The sequence below is a fragment of the Eschrichtius robustus genome, chromosome 11 (genome assembly GCF_028021215.1).
Source record: "Eschrichtius robustus isolate mEscRob2 chromosome 11, mEscRob2.pri, whole genome shotgun sequence".
In the NCBI taxonomy this organism is placed as follows: domain Eukaryota; kingdom Metazoa; phylum Chordata; class Mammalia; order Artiodactyla; family Eschrichtiidae; genus Eschrichtius; species Eschrichtius robustus.
In genome coordinates, this window is record NC_090834.1 from 23,387,196 (window position 1) to 23,410,089 (window position 22,894).

A 22,894-nucleotide genomic window follows, 5' to 3' on the forward strand; every position below is an offset into this window, starting at 1 on the left:
TCACCTTTCTCAACCCCAAATTCTCTTCTATGCCTTAGGGTAAGGCTTTGATGGTTCTTCCAGCCCCCTTAAATATGGCTTAGGGTGGCTCTTCAAAACCTAAGATCTCTCATTTGCACTACTGGCCTTGGAACATATTTGTTTCTAATGTTCCTGCCAATCAGAGATCTATATATTAAACCCTAAAGTGGGATTTTAAAAAAAAAGAAGAGTTGGAGAATTCACATTTATTGAATAATTATTGTGATACAAGATGGAATTTCTGAATTCCCAATAAATAAATTTCACTTTTTGAACATTTGATCTCTTACTTTTTAGCACCAACAGGCTTGGTAATAGCCTGAAGTTAACCTGACAATGGGTTGACAACCTTCCCCTGCTGGCCTTCAACCTGCTTAATAATAAGTCCTTTGCTTCTTCAGTCATTCTCCCATGGGATGGCCTACTGCCCTCCTTTCTGTACAATCTGGGCAAACCGACTGGTGATAGCAAGAGTAGTGTCAATGAAGCGGTCCACACAGCTAGAGAGACAGTTTTCAGTGCGAGAGTCTAGGCGATTCCCTGGCTTCTCCACACATTTATCCCAACATAACTCCATGAAGTGATGCACCTAAGAAGAAAGAAAAATAGTAACCACTTGGGGTCTGCAGACAGGCCTAACTCTATGAATTTTCTTATTTCCTTCCCATTTTTCTCATTTTCTGTCACCTGACTAAACTATTCTTTGACTCTCTTTTCTCACTTCTAATTTGTCACCAATATGGCCCAACTCCTCATCCCTACGTTGAAACAATCCTTTTATTCTCTCCTTTTCTATTTTTCTTAGTAATTAAAAAATATGTACTTTCCATCAAGTCACCCTAATGCATCAGTTTCTCTGTTAGCCACTGAAGGCACTCCGTTATTTAACACCCAACCCATCTGTTTCAATGTGGTCCACACACAGCATACTCAACTTGACTCTCAATACTCCTCCCTAAAGATTTTTCCACAGTTTAAATTACTACCTCCTTGAGAGCACTGCCTATTGTTTTCTAATTGTGTCACTTCCTTAATCAGAAAATCTCAGGCAGGATTAATACCTTCTTTTATATTTCCAAACTAGCACCAGTGTAAGCTGGGAGGCTATGGTACCAATTAATTCCCCCAAACCACTGCACTCATCTCATTCTAAACCTATTCTTAAGTAGTTCTTAACCTTTCTGGGATCGTGGACATATCTGAGAATCCAATGAAGGTTACGGGCCCAATCTACAGAAAAATGAACACACAAGCACAGAAGATGTGTGCACTTTCATAATGTTCAGGTTTGGGTTAGAAACCCAATGATTTCTAACCAGGGTTCTTGCTACTTATATTCAGCGAACTCTCCCCTTCCCACCACCGCCCCTCCTCCCAACACGGGGGAATAACCATTTACCAAGGGCTTAACTATTTTGGGAGGCTGGGTACTAAGCAGTCAATCCTTTCTGCGGTCCTAAAAGATGACTGTCACCTCCGTTTAAGAGGCACGGTTAAGTAAGTAGGTTTAGGATTAGTCATGCAGCTAGTAAGGGGCAACGCCGCGGTTGAAACCATGCTCCAAAACTCTTGTTCTAAACTAACAGTCTAGACCGACGACTTCAGGGCCCACCTTGATCCAATAATGCTCTACTGCTCTATCGTTTTCCAATACATTATTGCATATGATCCTCGATATCCAGTGAGGCAGCGGGCGACTGCGAAACCAAGACTTACAGTGGACGGGCGTTTTGTCTAGGGGCACGTGACCTGTAAGGGGCAGAGGCAAGCTTAGAACAAGGATCTTCCGAATGCCAGCCCAGAGAGCTCACCGCCAAGCTAGGCTCCCGTGCCTTTGTGTCGCCCGAGCCTTTCTTCGCTTTACACCTTCTCTTTCCCCCCACTATAGGCTTGCTTAGAGGGTACCTGGGCACTACAGGTCACCAGCGGCAGGATTGACTCGTTTCTTTTGCGAGCAGAACCGGGCGCAGCAGGCACGGAGCATAGGGCGGCCGCGCCGCGCCGCCACCATTCAGAGCTCCGCGGGTGCCTGGCACCTGTACTTCACCCTCTTTTCTCTTCACACTGGTCCCTGTCCCCGCACCTGTGCAGTGAACTGCGCCTTCTGCTGTTCGGCCGCCACCAGGCGCTGCAACTCCGCTTCATCCGCCTCACCAAGCTCCGCCATTGCCTGCGTCGAGCTCGGGACCTTCCGACGAGCTGTGTGCGCATGTGCGGCGGGGCCGAGCCAACCCCGACTTCCGGTTCACCCGGCGTTTTCCTTTTCGTCGTTTTCTTTCGTCGTTGCAGGGTGGATGTTGTCATATGACTGCTTCCGGGTTGTTGGATGACCTTGAGCCTTCTCGAACGACATGGCGACTCTCTGGAGGCTGAGTGTCCTCTGCGGTGCCGGAGGTGGGCGAGGTGAGGATCCTGGCAGCGGAGGTTCTTAGCACAACCTCCAGCCGGGGAAGGGAATGTGGTGAGGATTCGTCTGCTGGGCGGTGAGACCTTTTGAGCGGGGGTGGGGTGGGGTGGGGGCGGGGGTGTCTCTCCTCCTTCCCTTTGGCAGCTCTGGCTTCTGCCGAAACCATAGTATCACCAGCGTTGCCTGCGGGCCCAGATCTTTACCCGAGGGCATATCTCTCCTGCTCTGGGCTGACGTGGTGATGGGGTAATTTGAAAGTTATAGTCTTGCACAGGCTATTCACATGAGTTCTCTTTTTCTCCCCATTCGCTGTCTTTAGAGTGCTCCCTCCCTGAATCGCAAAAGAGTGTCAGGGTCTAAGTCCCAATCTACGTCTTGCCTATTTCCCTTGGAGTTCAGTTCGATAATTATTGAAGTGGGCATTTCTGTTATACCAGGCACTGTAGTATGGTTGGGTTACAAATGTGAAAAAACATAGTTCCAGCCCTCAAGGAGTTTTCGTTTTTATGGAGAAAACACATATAAGTATAATATAACATAGAGTAAAAACTGTGCAGTAAGTAAATTGTATGCCAGTCCAGAGGAAGAATATATTAGCTGTGTGTTTTGGAAGGATCACCCTGTCTGGGTTCTTGAAGGAGGTGTGCCTGATTTGAGTGTTGAGGGTAAGCAAGGCCACAGGAAGAAGGGCATTACAGTTTGGGCTACTGGGATGAGCAAAAGAATGATGAAGGTGTAGAAACTGCTTGTTATGAGAGAAAACAAAACAAATCGGATATTAGAGTGTGAAGCTCAAGGTGAGGAATGAGATGGTTCTGGAAAGGTGAACTGAAATCAGATCACAGAAGAACTTGTCTTGATATGAAATATGCATTTTACTTCGTGTGAAGGGGAGCCCTTGAAAGGTTTGACGTAGATTTGCAGTTTACATTGACCACTTCGGTAACAATGTGGTAGATGGCCATCATGGGAAATGGGGCAGGCTAAGACATAAGTCAGGGAGACGAGTTGAGACACTGTTGTAGCAGTCTTGGCAAGGATGGTGAGGTCCTGAACTTGGAAAGTTGTACATAAGAGAAGATTGTCTCAGGAAATGTTAGGAGGTACATCAATATGATTTGGCATTTGACTGAATTTAGAGGGAAATTGCTACATGACTTCCAGATTTCTGGGTAAGGTGAAAGAGTGGCTGGGATGTCATTAAATAAAGTGGTAAGCATGTAGATGGGAGGCAAGTTTAAATGAGAAAGTGAGTTGAAGGGTGATTTTAGTTTTTGCCATGGTAAGTTTGAGGACCATGTGGGGTATCTCAGGGGAGAGGCCTTGCAGGCACTTAAACTTCTGAAACTCTGGAGAGATATCAGGCCTGGGGATACAGAGTTGGGTGTCATCAGCTTAAAGGCACTAGAAGTTGAGTGGACAAAATGTCTAGGGGTGGGCATAGGAAGCAAGGAGAGCAATGGGCAGATGATGGAATCCTGGGCAAACATTTAAGAGCGGCTGCAGAGGAGAGAATCAGAAGGAGAAGTAGAAGAGAGTTCTTTCAGAGAAAAGAAGGGAGGAGAGGCCACCAGTGCCACGTGATACAGAAAGCCCAATAAGATGAAGACTAAACAGTGCCTATTGGATGTGGCCACAGAAGACCATTGGTGACTTAACTAAAGCAGCTTTGGTGGGGATAAAGACAAGTTTCCGCGTTGAAGAATGATAAGGAAGTGAGGAAGTTGAGGTGATTTAGACAACACTTTAAAGAAGCATGTTTGGAAAGTGAAGAAAGGGAGCAGGGGAAGAGTGCATGGGCATTAGAGGACATAGGATCAAGGGAAGGGTTAATTATATTACATCAGTTGAGGGAAAATGGTCAGTAGGAAGGAAGGAGAGGTTAAAGATACAGGAAAGAAATTACGTTTTATTGAGTGCTTATAACATTCTGGGAATTATGCTGAACATCTTACATATATTTGTAAATTTTCAACGGAGTATTATGAAGTAAGTACCAGTATTTTCATTTTACAAAAGAGAGGATATTGATTCTTGGAGAGCCTATTTAACTTAATTGCTCATCGTCTCACAGCAGTATTGGTAGGGTTGGGTGTACCTAGGTCTGCCTATTTTTAAACCAAGAGACAAGATCTAAAAGAGGACAGAAAGGGATGGGTTCAAGAGTGCAAGCAGAGAAATTGATCTTGAAAAGGAAGATGGTATTTCCCAAACTAGACTGAATTCCTTGAAGACAAAGACTTTGTCTTTTATCTCTCTTGCTCTAGTGCAGAGCATAATCTTGCATGTATTAAATGTTTGTTGGATGAATAGATGAATAAATGGGAGAAGAAAGCTATAAGTTATTTTTTTTAATTAGTCAAAGTGAAGCCCTTTTATGTAAGTGTTCATTGATTTTTCAATATTTCCATGGCTACTTAGTCTAATCTCATAACAACCCAGTGAAATAGATGCTATCCTCATTTTACAGATGAGTTGGTTATTCCCTGTTTGGGGTTAAATAGCTTGCCTATGGTCATTTAGAAAGTCTGTCAATGCTGTTAAAGGAGAGGTGCTTATGATTCCCCCTAATGTCTCTTTCCTTAGCTCTCTTCCTCCGAACCGCAGTGGTCAGACCGGCTCATGTCTCAGCATTTCTCCAGGACCGATCAACCCCAGGATGGTGTGGAATACAGCACATTCACCTGTCACCCAGCCACCATTGTATGTCCATCTTCATCTGGGCTGATTATCGTGCCTTTGGCAGGACTTGCTGTCTCTGAGAGGAACTCTTGTGTCCAACTCTGTCGAATGAAGACCTAGCCTACACCTGGGCACACAATGCTAGCATGGTTGAATCATGCCATTTACACTCATACAGAAACTTCTGGTCGAAGTCTTTTTAAATTTTTTAATTTTTTAAAAAGAAAATAGTTCTGTGGGAAGAGTCTGTTCAATATAGTTTAGTTACTTTTATTTATGTAGCTAATGGAGAGGAGCCAGATCCAAATCATTTGGAATAGTAGACAGTTTAAAAAATCATGCATATTTATAGCTGTAATTGACATGCTTGTTTTTATTTAGGTTGATATTAAAATCATGGCATTTCTTGGATGAATACTGTTTAGGTATTATTAAATCTTAGAAAATCTGTAGGTGAATAACAAGTTAACTATATTTTCATTTTTCAAGTCTAGAAAGATCAGTATTTTACAGAGAAGACTTCTTTTGATTCTTAAGTCTACCAGTTATAATTGCATCTGAGTTATGAGTAATTAGGCGAGTGTAGTTTTCCTGCTTTTTAGAATTATGTTATCTTGGAAAAGGTTTTGTTTCTGAACTTTGTTCAGTTAGATTTAGCAGAGTGGTTTTAACTTGGGGTTCATGGGACTGAAGGAAGGTCCCCAAAGTTGTATACACAGTCTTTATTTTATTTTATTTTTAAAATTATTTATTTATTTATTTATTTATTTTTGGCTGCATTGGGTCTTCGTTGCTGCACACAGGCTTTCTCTAGTTGCGGCGAGTAGGGGCTACTCTTCGTAGTGGTGTGCGGTCTTCTCATTGCGGTGGCTTCTCTTGTTGCGGAGCACGGGCTCTAGGCACGTGGGCTCAGTAGTTGTGGCTCGTGGGCTCTAGAGCGCAGACTTAGTAGTTGTGGCCCCCGGGCTTAGTTGCTCCGCGGCATGTGGGATCTTCCTGGACCAGGGATCAAACCCATGTCCCCTGCACTGGCAGGCAGATTCTTAACCACTGTGCCACCAGGGAAGTCCCTACACAGTTGGCTTTTTTTTTTTTTTTTTTTTAATTTTTTGGCCACGCTGTGCAGCATGTGGGATCTTAGTTCCCTGACCAGGGATCGAACCTGCGCCCCCTGCATTGGGAGCGCAGAGTCTTAAGCACTGGACTGCCAGGGAAGTCCCCCTACACAGTTTTTAATGTGTGTATCTATATGCACTTTTCCAGGAAGTAGCTCCAGCCTTTTATTAGATTCCCAAAGGGGTATGTAACCAAAAAAAGGTAGAGGCTCTCAAAGAGATGTTTAAAGCCCATTTTATTTTCACTTGTTTAAAAGAAGTTTTCAGGGACTTCCCTGGTGGTCCAGTGGTTTGGACTCTGCCTGCCAGTGCAGGGGACATGGGTTCGAGCCCTGGTCCGGGAAGATCCCATATGCCGCGGAACAGCTGAGCCTGTGAGCCACAACTGCTGAAGCCTGTGCACCTAGAGCCCGTGCTCCGCAAGAAGAGAAGCCACCGCAGTGTGAAGCCTGCGCACTGCAACGAAGAGTGGTCCCCGCTCACCGCAACTTGGATGAGAGCACCCGTGCACAGCAATGAAGACCCAATGTAGCCAAAAATAAATAAATAAAAATAAATAAATTTATAAAAAAAATAAAAGAAGCTTTCATGTTCCATATCTGTTTTTGGCTATTTATAAGTAACGGAACAGAAGAAGAACCATGATCCTAAAAGTTGACATTAGAACTTTGCTTCTGTCTATCTATCTATCTGTCTATTTATTCATTTTTGGCTATGTTGGATCTTCATTGCTGCGGGCGAGCTTTCTCTAGTTGCGGCGAGCAGGGGCTACTCTTCGTTGCGGTGCACGGGCTTCTCATTGGGGTGGCTTCTTTTGTTGTGGAGCACGGGCTCTAGGCACGCGGGCTTCAGTAGTTGTGGCTCATGGGCTCTAGAGGGAAGGCTCAGTAGTTGTGGCACACGGGCTTAGTTGCTCCTCGGCATGTGGGATCTTCCTGGACCAGGGCTCGAACCCGTGTCTCCTGCATTGGCAGGCAGATTTTTAACCAGTGCGCCCCCAGGGAAGCCCGAGAACTTTGCTTCTCTTTGAGTTGGCTGGTTTAATTTTCTTTTGGGAGGATTTTTAATATTATTTTACTTACAAAGATTAGGTGTAAATAAAAGAGTGATGTTTTAAAGGAATTCCGTAGGTGTCACCAACTTATATTCATAAAGTATCTGTCTATTACACTGAAGTCCAAGATTGGTAATTCTGCAAAGATATTTTGTCCATCTTCTTGCCTATAAGCAAAGTGGATCTGTCTTCTAATTAATATATGTAGGCGTTGAGACACCCTGTGCTGAAAGACTTCAAAGAAAGGAGATTGCATCTCTCACTTACCTTTATCTTACCCTGTTTATGCTCAGTCTTCCATGCATTCTGTTTGCCATTTTGTCAGTTTGGGTTATTTCGTGGCAAATATTGAGATGTGTGTTTCCCCCTGCAACTCTTACGAATCTCGTCCTTCCTTTCTACAGCTGGTTCCAAGGCTGCATCTCTCCACTGGACTGGTGAGAGGGTTGTCAGTGTTTTGCTCCTGGGCCTAATTCCAGCTGCTTATTTGAATCCTTGCTCTGCGGTGGACTACTCTCTGGCTGCAGCCCTCACTCTTCATAGTCACTGGCAAGTACAGCAGTCCTTTCAGTATTACCTTGTCTGCTCAATTTGTTTGCTGTGAGCTTGTCTCACTATTGCATATGAGGGAGAAGTTGGTTGAGATACTCAAGATCTGAAGAGAACCTTAAAACATATGTAAACTATTTATATGCCCAGATTTATGTATCCACATGCCTATTTGATGTCTTCGCTTTCATATCTGTATGCATTTTGAACACAGCATGTCATAAAACTGAGTTCCTGATCTTCCCCAGATCTCTTCCTCCAGTACTCTTGCCCATCTGAATTAATGACATTTCCATTCTTCTGTTTGTTCAAGCCCCAAACCTGGTCATAATGCTTGATTCCAGAAGTAGTCTCCTAACTGGTCTCCTGTCTGTTCTCAACACAGCAGCCCCTGTGATCCTGTTAAAATATTAAGACAGGTCCAGACACTCCTCGAAACCCTTCATCGTCTCCTAATCTTACTTAAACTAAAAGGCAGAGTTCTTACAGTGATCTACAGACTCTACATGGTCTTGCCCCCTCTTTCTTTCCTCATTTTCAACGATTTTCTGCCACATTCACACTGGCTTCCTTGCTAATTCTTGAGCACACCTGGGTCACTCCAGGCCTCAGAGCTTTACTCTTACTGTTCCTTCTACTTGAAACTTTTCCTAGTTATGTCCTTGGCTTGTTGCCTCATTTCCTTCACATCTTAAATGTTACCTTCTCAATGAAGCCGTCTCTAACGACTTACTCAAAATTGCAGTGTCTCTCCCAACATTCCTTATCCCTCTCCCCTGTCTTTATTGTCTCAGTAGCACTTATTTCATTCTAATATACTTTATCATCTGTTTATTATCTTGTATATTTCTTGTCTCCCCTCACGAGAATGAAAGCACAGATACAGAAAATCATAAGAATCAAATCTATGGCTTAGTGAATTATTATAACAGTAATACCCGCCAGGTCAAGAAATAGACCTTTGCCACCTACTGCAGGAGCCTCTTCCTTGTGTTCTGTCTTAGTCATAATGGTTCAACATCCCCCCACCAGAAACAATTTTATCCTGATTTTTATAGCAGTCATTTTCTTACATTTCATCATAGTTTTATCACCCAAATGTACATCACTGGACACTATAGTTCAGTTTTGCCCTTTTTAAAAAAAGAAATGTAATAGGAGTTTTGACTGTTTTTATTTGTTGTTGTATCTTTAGTGCCTAGGGCAGTGTCTCACACATAGCACTAAGTAAATATTTGTCGAATGGATGAATGTCCAGTTTTTATTTATTTTACCCAGTGTAGTTTGTTAGACTTTCTAAGTTAATGAACCTTCTAGAAAGTTTGTTAATAACAATTGGGTTCCTTGAGTTGTCCATTTTATGTTGTTTTGCAAGGACAATATGCTGTCATGGGTGGGGGAGGTTCTTTTTGGATTGTTAGAACTGAAAGCACTTGGGGGAGTATCTTAACCAGCCCTGTTGTTTTACAGTCGTAGAAACTAAACCCCAGGGAAGTTAGGTAACGTGTCAGAATCATTTTCTAGCTAGTATTAAAGGAGATTTTGCTTACCTAGTTTTCTAGGGTTGGTTAGAATTACCCTTTAACCAGATAGACCTCTCACAATAAAAGATTCCAGTTGCATGTGAAATACTAGCTCACAGCTACAGTAGGATTTCTCTGATGTGAGTTTCTTGAAAGGAGATCCATCTAAATTGGTGAAAAATCAGAATAAGAGATAAATCTAAAGTCATACTTTTTTTGGCCGTGCTATGTGGCATATGGGATCTTAGTTCCCCAACCAGGGATTGAACCCGTGCCCCCTGCAGTGGAAGTGTGGAGTCTTAACCACTGGACTGCCAGGGAAGTCCTAAAGTCATACATTCTAAAAATTACGATTGACGTCTCCAATTACCTTACTGATTCTCTCTTCCTTTTTCACACATACACAGAAAAGACTTGAAAGAATTGTCTATAATTGTGCACTAGTTCCTTAGCATCCAATCTTTTTTAACCCACATTAATCGGGCTTTTTATCCCAACTGTGTAACTGAAGTCATTCTTATCAAAATCACTGAAGACCTTCATTTTTTCCAAATCCAGTTGTCCATTCTCTGTGCTCTACTTGAAACTCAGTAGCATTCAACTTAATCGACCATTCTCTCCTTAAGTAAATTTTCTTTGGCTTCCTAGATGCCATACTCACCTTGTTTTCTTCTACCTCACCAGCTGTGCTTTCTCAGTCTCCTCTGTCAGCTCCTTTTCCTCTTGTCTGACCTCTGAATAATAAAGGTCTGACCTCCAGGCTCATTCTAGGCTTTCTTAAATTTCTCCGTCTACACACTTTTCCAAGGTGAGCTCAGATCAGACTTCTTTTCCTGAGCTGCAGACTTGTATTTCCAGTTGTCTGACCGGCATATCCACTTGGATGTCTAATAGTCATCCCAAATTTAATATTGCCAAAAATCACTCTTTTCCCGCCCCCAAAATCTCTCTTGATTTCCCCTCAAAACCTCCTTCTCTCCTGTTCTTCCCTAATTCAATTAAATCTTGTTGTTCAAGCCAAAAATCCTAGGAGTCATTCTAGGTATTACTTTTTGTCTTAACCCCACAACCAGTCCATCAGCTCGTGTTAGTTCTCTCCTCAGAACATAGTCTGAGCCAAGTTAAGCCAGCAGCCTTGCCTAGGCTACTCCGGCTGCTTCCTAACTAGTTTTCTATTTCTGTTCTTGCCACCCTTCTTCCTGCACTGTCCTTTCACCACATATAGCCAGAGTGACCTTTTTAAAAGGTAAAATTACATTTATCCAAAGAAGATATGCAAATGGCAAATAAGCACATGAAAAAATGCTCAAAATTGTTTGTTATTAGAGAAATGCAAATCAAAACCTCATTGAGATACCACTTTACACCTTACACTTTATACCACTTTACACTTTACACCACTTTACGCTTTACCAGGATGGCTGTAATCAAAAAGATGGACAGTAATGAGTGTTGAGAAGTTGGAGTCCTCATATATCTCTGCTGGGAATGTAAAACGTTGCGGCTACCTTGGAAAACAGCTTGGCAGGTCTAACAAAAGTTATTATAACAAAGAGTTATATTATAATATGAGTTAACAACAGGGAGTTGCTATATGACTTGACAATTTCACTTTTAGGTGTATACCTACCAAAATTGAAAACATATGTCCCCATGCACACAAACACTTGTACAATAATGTTCATAGCAGTGTTATTATTATATAATAGACAAAAAGGCGAAACAGTCCAGATGTCTCTCAATTGATGAATAGGTAAACAAAATGTGATATGTTTTTACAAAGGAATATTATTTGGCCATACAAAGATTAAAGTGCTGATCCATGGTACAACATGGCTGAACCTTGAAAACATTATGCTGAGTGAAAGAAACTCAACACGAAGGGCCGCATATGTCCCGAATTAGCAAATATGTAGAGACAGAAAACAAATTAGTGATTGGGTAATGGGCTAAAGGGTACAGGGTTTGTTTTTGATGAAAATGTTCTGGGATTAAACAGTGATGGTGTTGCACAACTCTGTGTGAGTATACTAAAAGCCACAGAATTGTTAATTTTATGGTACGTGAATTATATCTCAATAGAACTGTGATTTAAAAAGTAAAATTAGCTCACTCCTTACTTAGGTCACTCCCTGCTTAAAGCACAGCTGTGGTTTCCCGTTGTATTTCGAGTAAAACTCAAACTCCTTGTTATGACCTTCAAGGCTCCTATGCGATCTGCCCCTGCCTTCTGGTCTCCCTGTTCTCCAGCCACATAACCTTTTTACGATTCCTCGGAGATGCCAAGGTCATTGTTACTTTTGTTTGGGATGTTCTTTTCATTCAAGCCGTCCTTTCTAAAATATTTCTTCATAGCACCTGTGTACTTTTTCTTACTCTTCACTAAAATGTTTGTTCCATAAGGGCAGGAATGCTGTCTTATTTGCTGTACTCTCAATAGCCGTAACAGATTCTGGCACATAATATCTGCTTAATAAATTCTTTTGCAATTAATGAAAAACTCTGTAGGCCATTTGTTTGGGTTTAAAAATAAAAAACAAAATTTTATAAATAGAGTAGGAATTAGTTACTGTCTTTGATATAAACGACTCGAAAATTGAATCTGAAGGATAGGAAGGTGTCTTTATTATATTGTTAGGGTACACTTGATTCCTTCGTTTTGGTTTATGATTTTTATTACCATGAGTTGCATTTTGACCTTGACTGATTATTTTTTTTGCAGCCAAGTTAACCGAATAGCCTACTAACGTCACTTGTGGTTTTTCATTTGTACTGTGACTTTTCTTTCTTTAGGGGCATTGGACAAGTTGTTACTGACTATGTTCGAGGGGCTGCGTTGCAGAAAGCTGCCAAGGCAGGCTTTTTGGTGCTCTCGGCGTTCACCTTTGCTGGGCTTTGTTATTTCAACTATCATGATGTGGGCATCTGCAAAGCTGTGGCTATGCTGTGGAAGCTCTGACCCTTTAGACTTAACACCTTGAGAATTGATTGTACACCTCCTTGCCTCTGCTCTGTCATGCCATTTCAACTCACAGTAAGAAGGAAATAACAGATTAGTCCGCTGGTAAACCTCTTCTCCTAATCAGCCGGTTATTTTTAGAGTTTAATCTTTGAAGAAAGATTTGAGAGAAATTGTATCCAAGAAATTGTGAGACTGAGTTTTGTATTCTGGAGAGTTAATGGGGTGTCTCACAGCTTCTCAGAAGACTCACAGTATAGCTAAACATTATATATGAGCCTTTGCCTGTTAATTTATCAGACTCTTAAAGGGAATTCCACTTTATTACTCTCAATATTTGATCAAACTTCTATATTTCTCCTAGGATGATAGAGAAAGGGAACGACTGTTAATTCATAAGTAAAGACTTTGCAGAAAATTAGGCAGTGTTTTGTTTTTGTAAACATCCCCCCCCTCTGTTCAGTCGATACCAGTTACTGATCGTTACGTGTCCTAGGGAGATTTGAAAATTAGAAATACTGATATTTCACATTACTGGTTTCTAAGTCCTAGGAAGAAGAGCCTGGAGAGTTTCTGAATATAGAGAAGTTTCATGTAGGGAAGAGGTCCCTTTATAGATGTTTCAAATTGTTACAGGTTCTAAATGGAGACTTAATCCTCAAATGTGTTTATTTTACTTGTCCAAAAATAATCTGTCCACAAATATAAAATTATAAGTAATAAGTTGTTATTTTCCCACTGTGGGAATCTCTAATGTGAAAATGTATTCTATGAAGGTAAAGTTTTTTTAAAAATAAAAATGCTGTATAATAAAAATTTATTCTACTCTTTTATGTCTTAATTGTCCATAGTTTTATTCAGTAGAACTGAGTGTCTATTGCATCTATAGCACGGAAACAGGACTGAGTGTTTAAATTTCCTTCTGAGTTTAGCAGTTAGGTAAATCAGACACAAAGTGCTATAATACAGAAAAGACTTACATGTAATAGGCAGAAATATACTGAGTATAAGTAGTTGGTATGAGGAGAGTAATAAGATTAAGTAGTAGGAATTGGAATTAGGTCCAGATTATGGTGTACTGTGGATGCCAGCGTTTATATTCAAATTTTATACTGTATGCAGTTAGTCTGGTCTTAAGGGATGAGTGTAACGCATGATGGTTTCATCTAGCAGTGTAGATGAAATGGGAGTTGGTGCATTTCACTCACTGAGGACCTTGCTGGATAGCTGAGGCAAACTATCGAAGGGGAGCTGGCTAGAAGGGTAAGTGTTCACGCTGGAGGTTAAAGATAAGGTCCCCTGAATGTGCTTACGACCTTGTAGTATATGTATTAAGGGTTTAGGAAGAGGTGATTAATTCTGTTTTGGGGCAGGTTAAAGGTTTCAGAAGGGGGTGATGCCTGAGTAGCAGTGGTTCACCAAGGAGTCATGGTGGTGGGCCAGTCCGCCTTGGCAGGGAGGAGTATTTTATTACTGACTTGGTTTAGAATTGGTGGTTCATTACGATGATAAAAAGCGGACTGACCTTTAGTCAGTTTCATTATTGTTTTAAAATTCTCTATAGACAGTGATCCCCCTTAGAGTCATTCCTCCCCCCGCCCCACTGCCCCCCCCATTCCCCCAGCCCCCAGTACACCACTGCTGTAAAATGGAGTGGGGAACTGGATTTTTCCATAGAGTTGCTATCATCACCGATACCATCAGATCGTAGTTTGGCTCTGGAAGGGTGTCTAATGCTAATAAGCTTCATTAGATCGTGATTGAATGTTAGAGTGGAGGCTGGTTAGAGTGGACCTGACCCACGTCCTGGTCAGTTTTGTAATTAGGTTGGAGCTGAGCTGTCACTTTGGAAAATCAATGGGGTGCTGTGAGTTGCTGGAGCAGCAGTGAAGATGAGGCAGGGGCTGACAGCAATAAGAGGTGTCTGAGGTTAGGCAGGACATCAGAATTGTGCTTCAGAAGGAATTTAGGCAGCATTAGGAAGGTTGATGAACTGGAGGCAGAAGGATGTATAAGAAGATGGAGGGCTTCCCTGGTGGCGCAGTGGTTAAGAATCCGCCTGCCAATGCAGGGGACACGGGTTCGAGCCCTGGTCCAGGAAGATCCCACATGCTGCGGAGCAGCTAAGCCCGTGTGCCACAGCTACTGAAGCCTGTGCACCACAGCTACTGAAGCCCGCGCGCCTAGAGCCCATACTCCACAGCAAGAGAAGCCACCGCAATAGAGCCCACACACTGCAACGAAGAGTAGCCTCCGCTCATCTCAACTAGAGAAAGCCCACACGCAGCCACAAAGACCCAACGCAGCCAAAAATAAATAAAAATTAAAAAAAAAAAGAAGATGGATGTAGAAGACAGTGACAGTGGAAAGTAGGAGTCAATTTCAAAAGGTATTGTAGAAGTCAACATTCACTTGGTAGGTATTAAGTACCTTGTGTAATTGGCACTGTGCCAGGTACTGTGGCCAGGTAGGAATTTCTCTCCCCTTAGAATTCATAGTCTCATTGGGGCAACAGATAAATGATTGCAGTGTAATAAGTGCAATAAATAGTTAAGCACATTGAGCAGTGATGTAACAAAGGCTACAGGAAGAATTTGCTTGCAAGTTTCATGGGAGACAAGAGTCTTGACCTGGATTCTGAAAGATAAGGAGCTGATACAAGGCCAAGGAAGCTGGGGTGAGGTGTGAGGAGGCTAGAGGATGGTAGTTAGATCAAGCAGAAGATTGCACGTGATGTGGTACGATTGCAACGTAGAGAGGGACTGATTGTAGAGGACCTTCTATGCCATGGTAAGTAATTGAGAGAACTGAGTCACTGAAGATTGTTAATTATGCAAATGACATGGTCAGATTTTTTTTTTTTTTTTAAATAAATTTATTTATTTATTTTTGGCTGCATTGGGTCTTCGCTGCTGCGCACGGGCTTTTCTCTAGTTGTGGCGAGCGAGGGCTACTCTTTTGTGATGCACGGGCTTCTCATTGCGGTGGCTTCTCTTGTTGCAGGGTACGGGCTCTAGGCGCGCGGGCTTCAGTAGTTATGGCTCGCAGACTCTAGAGCACAGGCTCAGTAGTTGTAGTGCACGGGCTTAGTTGCTCCGTGGCATACGGGATCTTCCCGGACCAGGGCTCGAACCCGTGTCCCCTGCATTGGCAGGCGGATTCTCAACCGCTGCGCCACCAGGGAAGCCCCAGATGTTTATTTTAAATAGGTTATGCTGGCAGATGTGCACAGTGTGGATTCGAAGGAGGAAACAGGTTATTTCAGTGATCCAGAAAAGCAATTATGAGTTCTGAAGGCAGTAGTAGTGAGGAGGAAAATAAATTCAAGAGATATTTAGAACTTAGAATCAATAAGTTATACTGGGGTATGAAAGATCGAGAGAGGAGGGAGGCTAGCTCAATTTTTTTGTTGTAAAAAATGAAAAATGGGAAGTAGTGTCATTAATTTTTGAAGGAAAATTAGATATGGTAGTGGAGGGATAGGTCACTACAAAAGTTTTGGATTTGTGAGATATCCAGGAAGAGAGAGAATTTGTAGACTTGCATTTTTTGTCAGTATGACAGACTAAATTCTAGGAATTACTTTGCTATGATGCACCTAAGAATGTTAAACAACAAGAATACCTTTTAAAATGTGGCTGAGCTTGCTTAGAGTTTAACAGCTGTTGAACAATACTGAAATTACTCTTTATCATGAAGGGGAAGTATGGCAACTAGATTTAGATTGGAGTAGCACTCAATAGCTATAAAGGAAGCAGACAATGAAATAATATTATAAAAGGTAGCTTATGTGGTTCCTACTTTTGAGTAAGCATCACTAAAACACAAGTCTGTCTTTCTTTCATGTCAACCAGAATGGTTTAGCATAGTTAGGAATGTCCAAAGTTAAGAGGTTAATGTAAGATAGGTTATCAAAGAAAGAAAAGTCCCGTTGAACATCTGTATCCCATAGCAGAGCTCTTGGGTATTTTAAAGTCAGTTCATGGGACTTCCGTGGTGGCTCAGTGGTTAAGAATCTGCCTGCCAATGCAGGGTACATGGGTTCAATCCCTGGTCCGGGAAGATCCCACATGCTGCGGAGCAACTAAGCCCATGCACCACAACTACTGAACCTATGCTCTAGAGCCCGTGAGCCACAATTACTGAAGCCCGCGCACCTAGAGCCCTTGCTCCACAACAAGAGAAGCCACCGCAATGAGAAGCCTGTGCACCGCAACGAAGAGTAACCCCTGCTCGCCACAGCTAGAGAAAGCCCATGCACAGCAATGAAGACCCAATGCAGGCAAAAATAAATTAATTAATTAAAAAAAAATAAAGTCAGCTCATATAGTGTTTTAGCTAATCAAAGTATGAAGAATACAAAACATAACTAATATTTTTAGTATCTTTCCTTTCATGAGGTAAGAAAATACTATAGTCATCCAGGACAGCCCAAAGAAAGTTTGGATGTAAAAGTCCTCTTAACAATTCTATTATTCTGAATTTAAGCCTTGACTTTAGGAAATGAACAACAACAACAACAACAAAAAACCTGTCGGAGAATATTGGTTATTAAATATAGGCTCAAGTCAAAGATACCAAAATACAAGAAAACATCTTGCTTTAGAGTAACAATATGCACAACAGGAAACTTTCAGAAGTGAGGAACTTTTGCTAAGACTGATTCAAGAGAATGATAAAGGCACAAAAACTATATTTAAATATCAATCTTATTCTCTACTACCAATTTCTCTTTAAAAATGATTTATAAGCCTTTTTTGCCTACTAATCTTAGTATTTCTTCATATGTTATGCTTATACATATACAAATATACGAGTAGATGATAGATTTAAAGCTTTCGCCTTTAGCTTTAAAATGTAATTAATCTTAGCATGTTAGGCAAACATATTTTGTTAAATTTTCTACCTTCATGAACTAAAAATTTCCTTGATAAATAGACAAATATCAATTTTTTCAAATTTAAATTTTTATTGCAACTACTATGTCTAGTATAGTCTTAATTATCCATCTAGTTATAACCTTTAATCACAGCAATAAATTTCTGTTCTCTTAGAGACAGAAAAGCAGAAGGCAGGTGACTAAGAGCTGATGTACAAAGTACCTCAGTAACACTAATGTCACCAAGGGCATAGGAACATTCTATTAAACATGTTAATTGATGGTAAGTTTATAATGTATAAAAATATTTACTTAAAAGTATTTTTGATTGGTGACCAATGTTTTGTATTCTCTGTCTTACTTAGAAATGGTCCAGGTGTCCAAGGATGATGTACTAATTAACTTAAAGAATGGGAGGGGGAAAAAGAAGAAATGCATGGTAAATTGCAGAAAATAAAGGTAGAAATTAAATCCAGATATAGCACTGATTTCTGGAAGGGTAAGTGGGTTAAACTTGCTGTTTATAATATAGAGATCCACAGATGAGACAAAACAAAATCCAGCTAAATACCGTATGAGGTATACCTAAAATATAAGAACATAGAAAGGTTGAAAGCAAAGGGATAGAAAAATGTAGTGCAATACAAACCAAAAGAAAGCTGGCATATCTATATTTATATCATTCAAAGCAGACTTCAAGGCAAAAGGCATTGTTAAAGGTAGAGGGCCATTACATGATAAAATAAAAAATTCACCAATATTTTATAAATTCACCTGATAATTACAGCCTCAAAGTTTCCAAAACAAAATTCACAGAATTCTAAGAGAAAGTGTGGAAAATTCCAAGGATCTTTCAGAGATGGATGGATCAATTAGACAAAAATTAATAATGACATAGATGATTTAAACAATAAAATCAAGTTTGATTCAGTAGACATGTACAATTTTGAACCCAGCAATTAGAGAATACACGTTCTTTTCAAGAGCACGCCTGACCATGTATGTAGACTACAAAGAAGCCTCAACAAGTACCAAAACAGTATCCAGTGTGATACATTTGTAAAGTAAGAAAGATACTTCAAAATAATTTATAGGTCAAAGAATGAGTTATGGTAGAAATTATATGATAATAAAAAATTCATAGGTCAATTAAAAATGGTATATGGCATGAAGAACCTAGTGGCAAGACGGGAATAAAGACACAGACCTACTAGAGAATGGACTTGAGGATATGGGGAGGGGGTGGGGTGAGATGTGACAGGGTAAGAGAGTGTCATGGACATATATACACTACCAAATGTAAAATAGATAGCTAGTGGGAAGCAACCACATAGCACAGGGAGATCAGCTCGGTGCTTTGTGACCACCTAGAGGGGTGGGATGGGGAGGGTGGGAGGGAGGGAGATGCAAGAGGGAAGAGATATGGGAACATATTGTATGTGTATAACTGATTCACTTTGTTATAAAGCAGAAGCTAACACACCATTGTAAGGCAATTATACTTCAATAAAGATGTTTAAAAAAAAAAAAGGCTTTACAGAGCAGAAGCTATATAACGCATATGTAAATGTAAAAATGATGAAAATTTTACATATGAAAGAACATATACTACTAAATTGGAATTATGTGAAGTTGAAAGACATAATTCCAAATGCTGTAAATAAGTTGTCAGCTGAGTCCTGAACTATTGAAATAAAAATAAATCAATGACCTGGAAAAAAAAAAAAAAAGGTACATGGCAAAACTCATTTCCTGCAGTCAAAACATCTTTAAATGCTATGTTTATAGCCTTATAAATATAGACTAGAAAGGAAGAGAGATTGAAAATCAATGAGCTAGGTGTCCAACTTAAGAAACAACAGCAAGTACGATGAAAGGAAGGATTTGACTCTAGGCAAAGGTTCACATTTCACTTCATTGCAGATTTTAGTCTCAACAGTTTATTTCATTGCAGCAAATGTGATCCATTTAACACATTCAAAGAAATGGCAACACACTGAGATCTTCTACCACGCCTTAATGGTTCAGATTGTTTTTTGGGCTACCATAGCTTATTAAAGAAGTGTCCATTGCTTGATGAAGATGATATAGTCGGGGTCTGTTTTGATATAATCTAACATTCCAAGCAATGTGACTTAAAGGAATAATTTTAGTAGAAGGTTCCTCATAGTTTGTCTTCCTCCCAAAGTGCACACATCATAAAAACATTTAACCTTTAAAATTAAGATGTGTAAGTTATGCTTCTACATTTTAATTAAAAACAGTGTGGCAGTTATTATAATTTGATTCCAATTTTGTTTTGAAAATGTGTGTGTGTATATATATATACATATACTATTAACAATGGTTAATTATATCTTTTTGTAATGTTTATTTTTTGGCAATGAATATGTATTCCAATTAGAAAAATAGATTAACAAAATAAAACAGTGGGGCTTCCCCGGTGACGCAGTGGTTAAGAATCCACCTGCCTATGCAGGGGACACGGGTTCGAGCCCTGGTCCGGGAAGATCCCATATGCCACGGAGCAACTAAGCCCGTGCTCTACAACTACTGAGCCTGTGCTCTAGAGCCTGCGAGCCATAACTACTGAAGCCCGCACGCCTAGAGCCCGTGCTCTGAAACAAAGAGAAGCCACCGCAATGAGAAGCCTGTGCACCGCAATGAAGAGTAACCCTTGCTCGCTGCAACTAGAGAAAGCCCGCGCGCAGCAACGAAGACCCAATGCAGCCAAAAATAAATAAATAAAATAAATAAATTTATTTTAAAAAAATAAATTAAAAAAATAAAACAGTGCATACACAGGTAGTGTGTATTTTATCATCCTGCTAGGGTGGCCTCTTCCTGCTCTCTATTCTCTGATGAAATTAGCTGGGTGGGTTTCAGTAGTGAGCGGACGTAGGCTGGTTATCTTAATCTTTGTTTTTAGACTAAAGCACGTTGGTATCTGGAGCCTCCTTCATCCTTACTCTCCAGAAAGTGTGTTCACTTATTGTTAGCATTTGAGCACTGGGGACAGACATGGAGACAAATATGTTGCTACTGTATGAAATTTTAAGTGATGATGTAATGGAGGAAAAAAAATGTGTTGCATAGTCATAACTGAGAGAATGGGGCCAACACACAAAGAAAGTCTTCTAAAAACATTAGTTACATGAAAATCCCTTCTGTTCTGCTGAGCATGTAATGATTGGGAAAGGCAGATGTGAGCCCAAGTTTTAGAGCAAAGATTGAGGGGAATGAAAAATTGTTCTGCAAAATAGAATAAGGAGAATTTGAAGTTCCTAGAACTAATCCAGGAAGAAACTTGGGAAAGAGGAGAGATCAGAGGGACAGGCGAGGAAAGAGGTGGCAAGAGGGAGTGAGGCTGGGATCTGGGGGACAATGGGGAAACAGTAGGCAGAGAAGAAAATTCCTGGTCGTGGAGTGACCAAAAGTGACCATTCTGGCTCCTTCTGGAAGAAGGAGTTTGGAGCCAGAAATGAGTATGAGAATGTAAGCCTCCCAGGAATTTGCAGAAATCTTGGGGGTTGGGGTGGGGATCTAATATCCCATGCAATGTGGAAAACTTCAGGTGACATCTAGGTTACACTATGCAAAACCCCTGTCCAGTGTTTCTTTATATTTGTCGAATTCAGGATCAGCCTTGTGCATTGCGTTTTCTCATTATGCACAAGGTGTGATTTGCATTAGCTCCTAGACCTAGCTTACCTGGACTTTGTCTTCTCTCCTCTCTGACCTAAAAACCTTACCTGCAACTCTATTCACTCTTTGAGCCTAGAGAGCACAAGTGAGGCATTATTTCAGCAAAGTCCTACCTACTTTACAGGATTGCTCTAAAGATTTTAAAAGATGTTAAAATACTTAGAACATTTAAAAATGCTATACCAATATAAACATTCATTACTGTGTTAGTGTTTTTATTTCTAATAATAACAATGATAGTAAACATTAAATGGTACCTATAATTATATAGCAGGTACACTGTGAATTTTCTCATTTAGTACTCATGACATTTCTATGAGTGTCTCTATGAGACAGGAGGTATTATCTTCATTCCCATTTTAGAAATGACAATATATACCCAGAGACAAGGATTGAACACATTTATCTGACTCCAAAACTATCCTTTTAATGGGTTAAATATCATTTTAATGGATTGACTTACAGATTAATTAACTGGTGTTTTAGAAAATAAATCAGAAAGACAAACAACTCTATCGAAAAATGAGCAATGGTTAAAGATAGACAAGTGGCTTTTAAATACATGAAAATAGCAACAACTTTACTTAATAACTAAAACCATAATTAGATACCAAAGCACTTATGTGATTACCAAAGATGAGAAGGCTTAATAACACAACTGGGGAAGTTATATATTATAGTAAAACAGGCAGAAAAGCAGAAAAGGTGAAGACAACAAATCAGCTTGATGGATTTTGTGAGAAAGAGGGAGGTAGAGTCATTCGATGTCCTGTCAGGTTCTGTTCAACATATATGTTAATATTCACAGAAAAGAAGAGAGTTCCTGCACCCCAGGAGCTCATAGTCTAGTGGGGGACACAGAGAAGTAAGTGGAAGTTTATGATACAGATTGTAAAGGGCTATAATGTGAATAAGTTCATAATGTAACTCTGAGGAGAAAGAATAGAGAATGAGATTCCCACAGCATTTAATTTCCCCACATAGCATTTTAAAGTTACAGTGTGGGAAAGGATTGAGCAATAGTAAATCTCCCAGGCCAGCCCATTGAAAGGTGGCCTAATAGTTGTAGTGAAAGTGAAGAGAGGCTTCTGGTGGGTACCATAAAAAATCTGCTATAATGAACTGAAGTTAAGGTGCTGCCTAAGAGGAAAACTGAGCAAGGGTGCATGGTCACAGGTGTGGAAGCAATCAGAAGCTGAAGTAAAAACGTTATCATACTTTTGCATCTCCTGTACCCTCTGCCTGGAATGACCTTTCCCATCTTCTGTGCCACCTCTTCCTCATCTTTTTATTCACGTCTCTCATCCTCCAGAACTGTGTGTGTGTACATGGTTGCCATCAGTGTCTCTTCATCTTTTTTTTTTTTTTTTTTGCCTTTTTCTATCCCCAACTTATTTGTTTAATTGACTAGAGAGTTTTAGATTCCCTTTTGAATTAATTTGGTTACATATTATTCTCAGGACGTTAACCCAGCTTTAAAATTAAAGGTGTTGCTATAGGAATTTAATTGTATTTATATACTTCCTTGATGGGCAAAAGTTTTGCTATTGTCATATAATCTGAAGCTTTCCTGACAAAAATGTATGTGTGTGTGTGTGTGTGTGTGTGTGTGTGTGTGTGTTGTATTTTCTCTCTGGTTTTCCAGCCATGCTTCCCAGTTTAAAAAGAAAAAAATGCAACTATTCTTAGAAGCCAAGTGAAATGCAACAGAACCATATTTCCCCTTCAACAGTAGCAAAACAGAACAATCTCCACGAGTCTTGAGATTTGACTCTGAATCTTGTATAGTTTTCTTTTATTCACTCTCAGAAAGTACCTACTAACCACTTTCCTTCCTCTGGAAAAATAAGTAAGCACTTTTATAAATTGGACTTTAGTATCAGCATTATGTCTGTGAAACAGCTCTCTGGGAGAACCTTAAAAAGGATGTGAAAGCAAAAGAGCTGTCTCTAAGTTAAATTTACATTTTATTATAATTTAGAAATTTTCTGTTCATGTTT

The 22,894-nt window shown here is 40.3% G+C and overlaps 2 protein-coding genes across 3 annotated transcripts; one reads left to right on the plus strand and one right to left on the minus strand.

Moving 5' to 3' along the window:
* Positions 1–212: 212 nt before the first annotated feature.
* On the minus strand, positions 213–2,237 carry TIMM8B (translocase of inner mitochondrial membrane 8 homolog B). Its single transcript, XM_068556840.1, has 2 exons — positions 2,105–2,237; positions 213–610 (listed from the first exon to the last, which is right to left on the minus strand). The coding sequence occupies exons 1-2, from the start codon at positions 2,186–2,188 to the stop codon at positions 443–445; spliced, it is 252 nt and encodes an 83-aa protein (XP_068412941.1). The 5' UTR covers positions 2,189–2,237; the 3' UTR covers positions 213–442.
* A 54-nt stretch (positions 2,238–2,291) lies between these two features.
* Positions 2,292–13,143, plus strand: SDHD (succinate dehydrogenase complex subunit D). Of its 2 annotated transcripts, XM_068556838.1 has the most exons (4): positions 2,292–2,424; positions 5,015–5,131; positions 7,684–7,828; positions 12,145–13,143. In XM_068556838.1, the coding sequence occupies exons 1-4, from the start codon at positions 2,373–2,375 to the stop codon at positions 12,308–12,310; spliced, it is 480 nt and encodes a 159-aa protein (XP_068412939.1). In that variant the 5' UTR covers positions 2,292–2,372; the 3' UTR covers positions 12,311–13,143. The 2 variants fall into 2 exon arrangements, with proteins under 2 accessions (XP_068412939.1, XP_068412940.1); XM_068556839.1 differs by lacking the exon at positions 7,684–7,828.
* Positions 13,144–22,894: the final 9,751 nt, after the last annotated feature.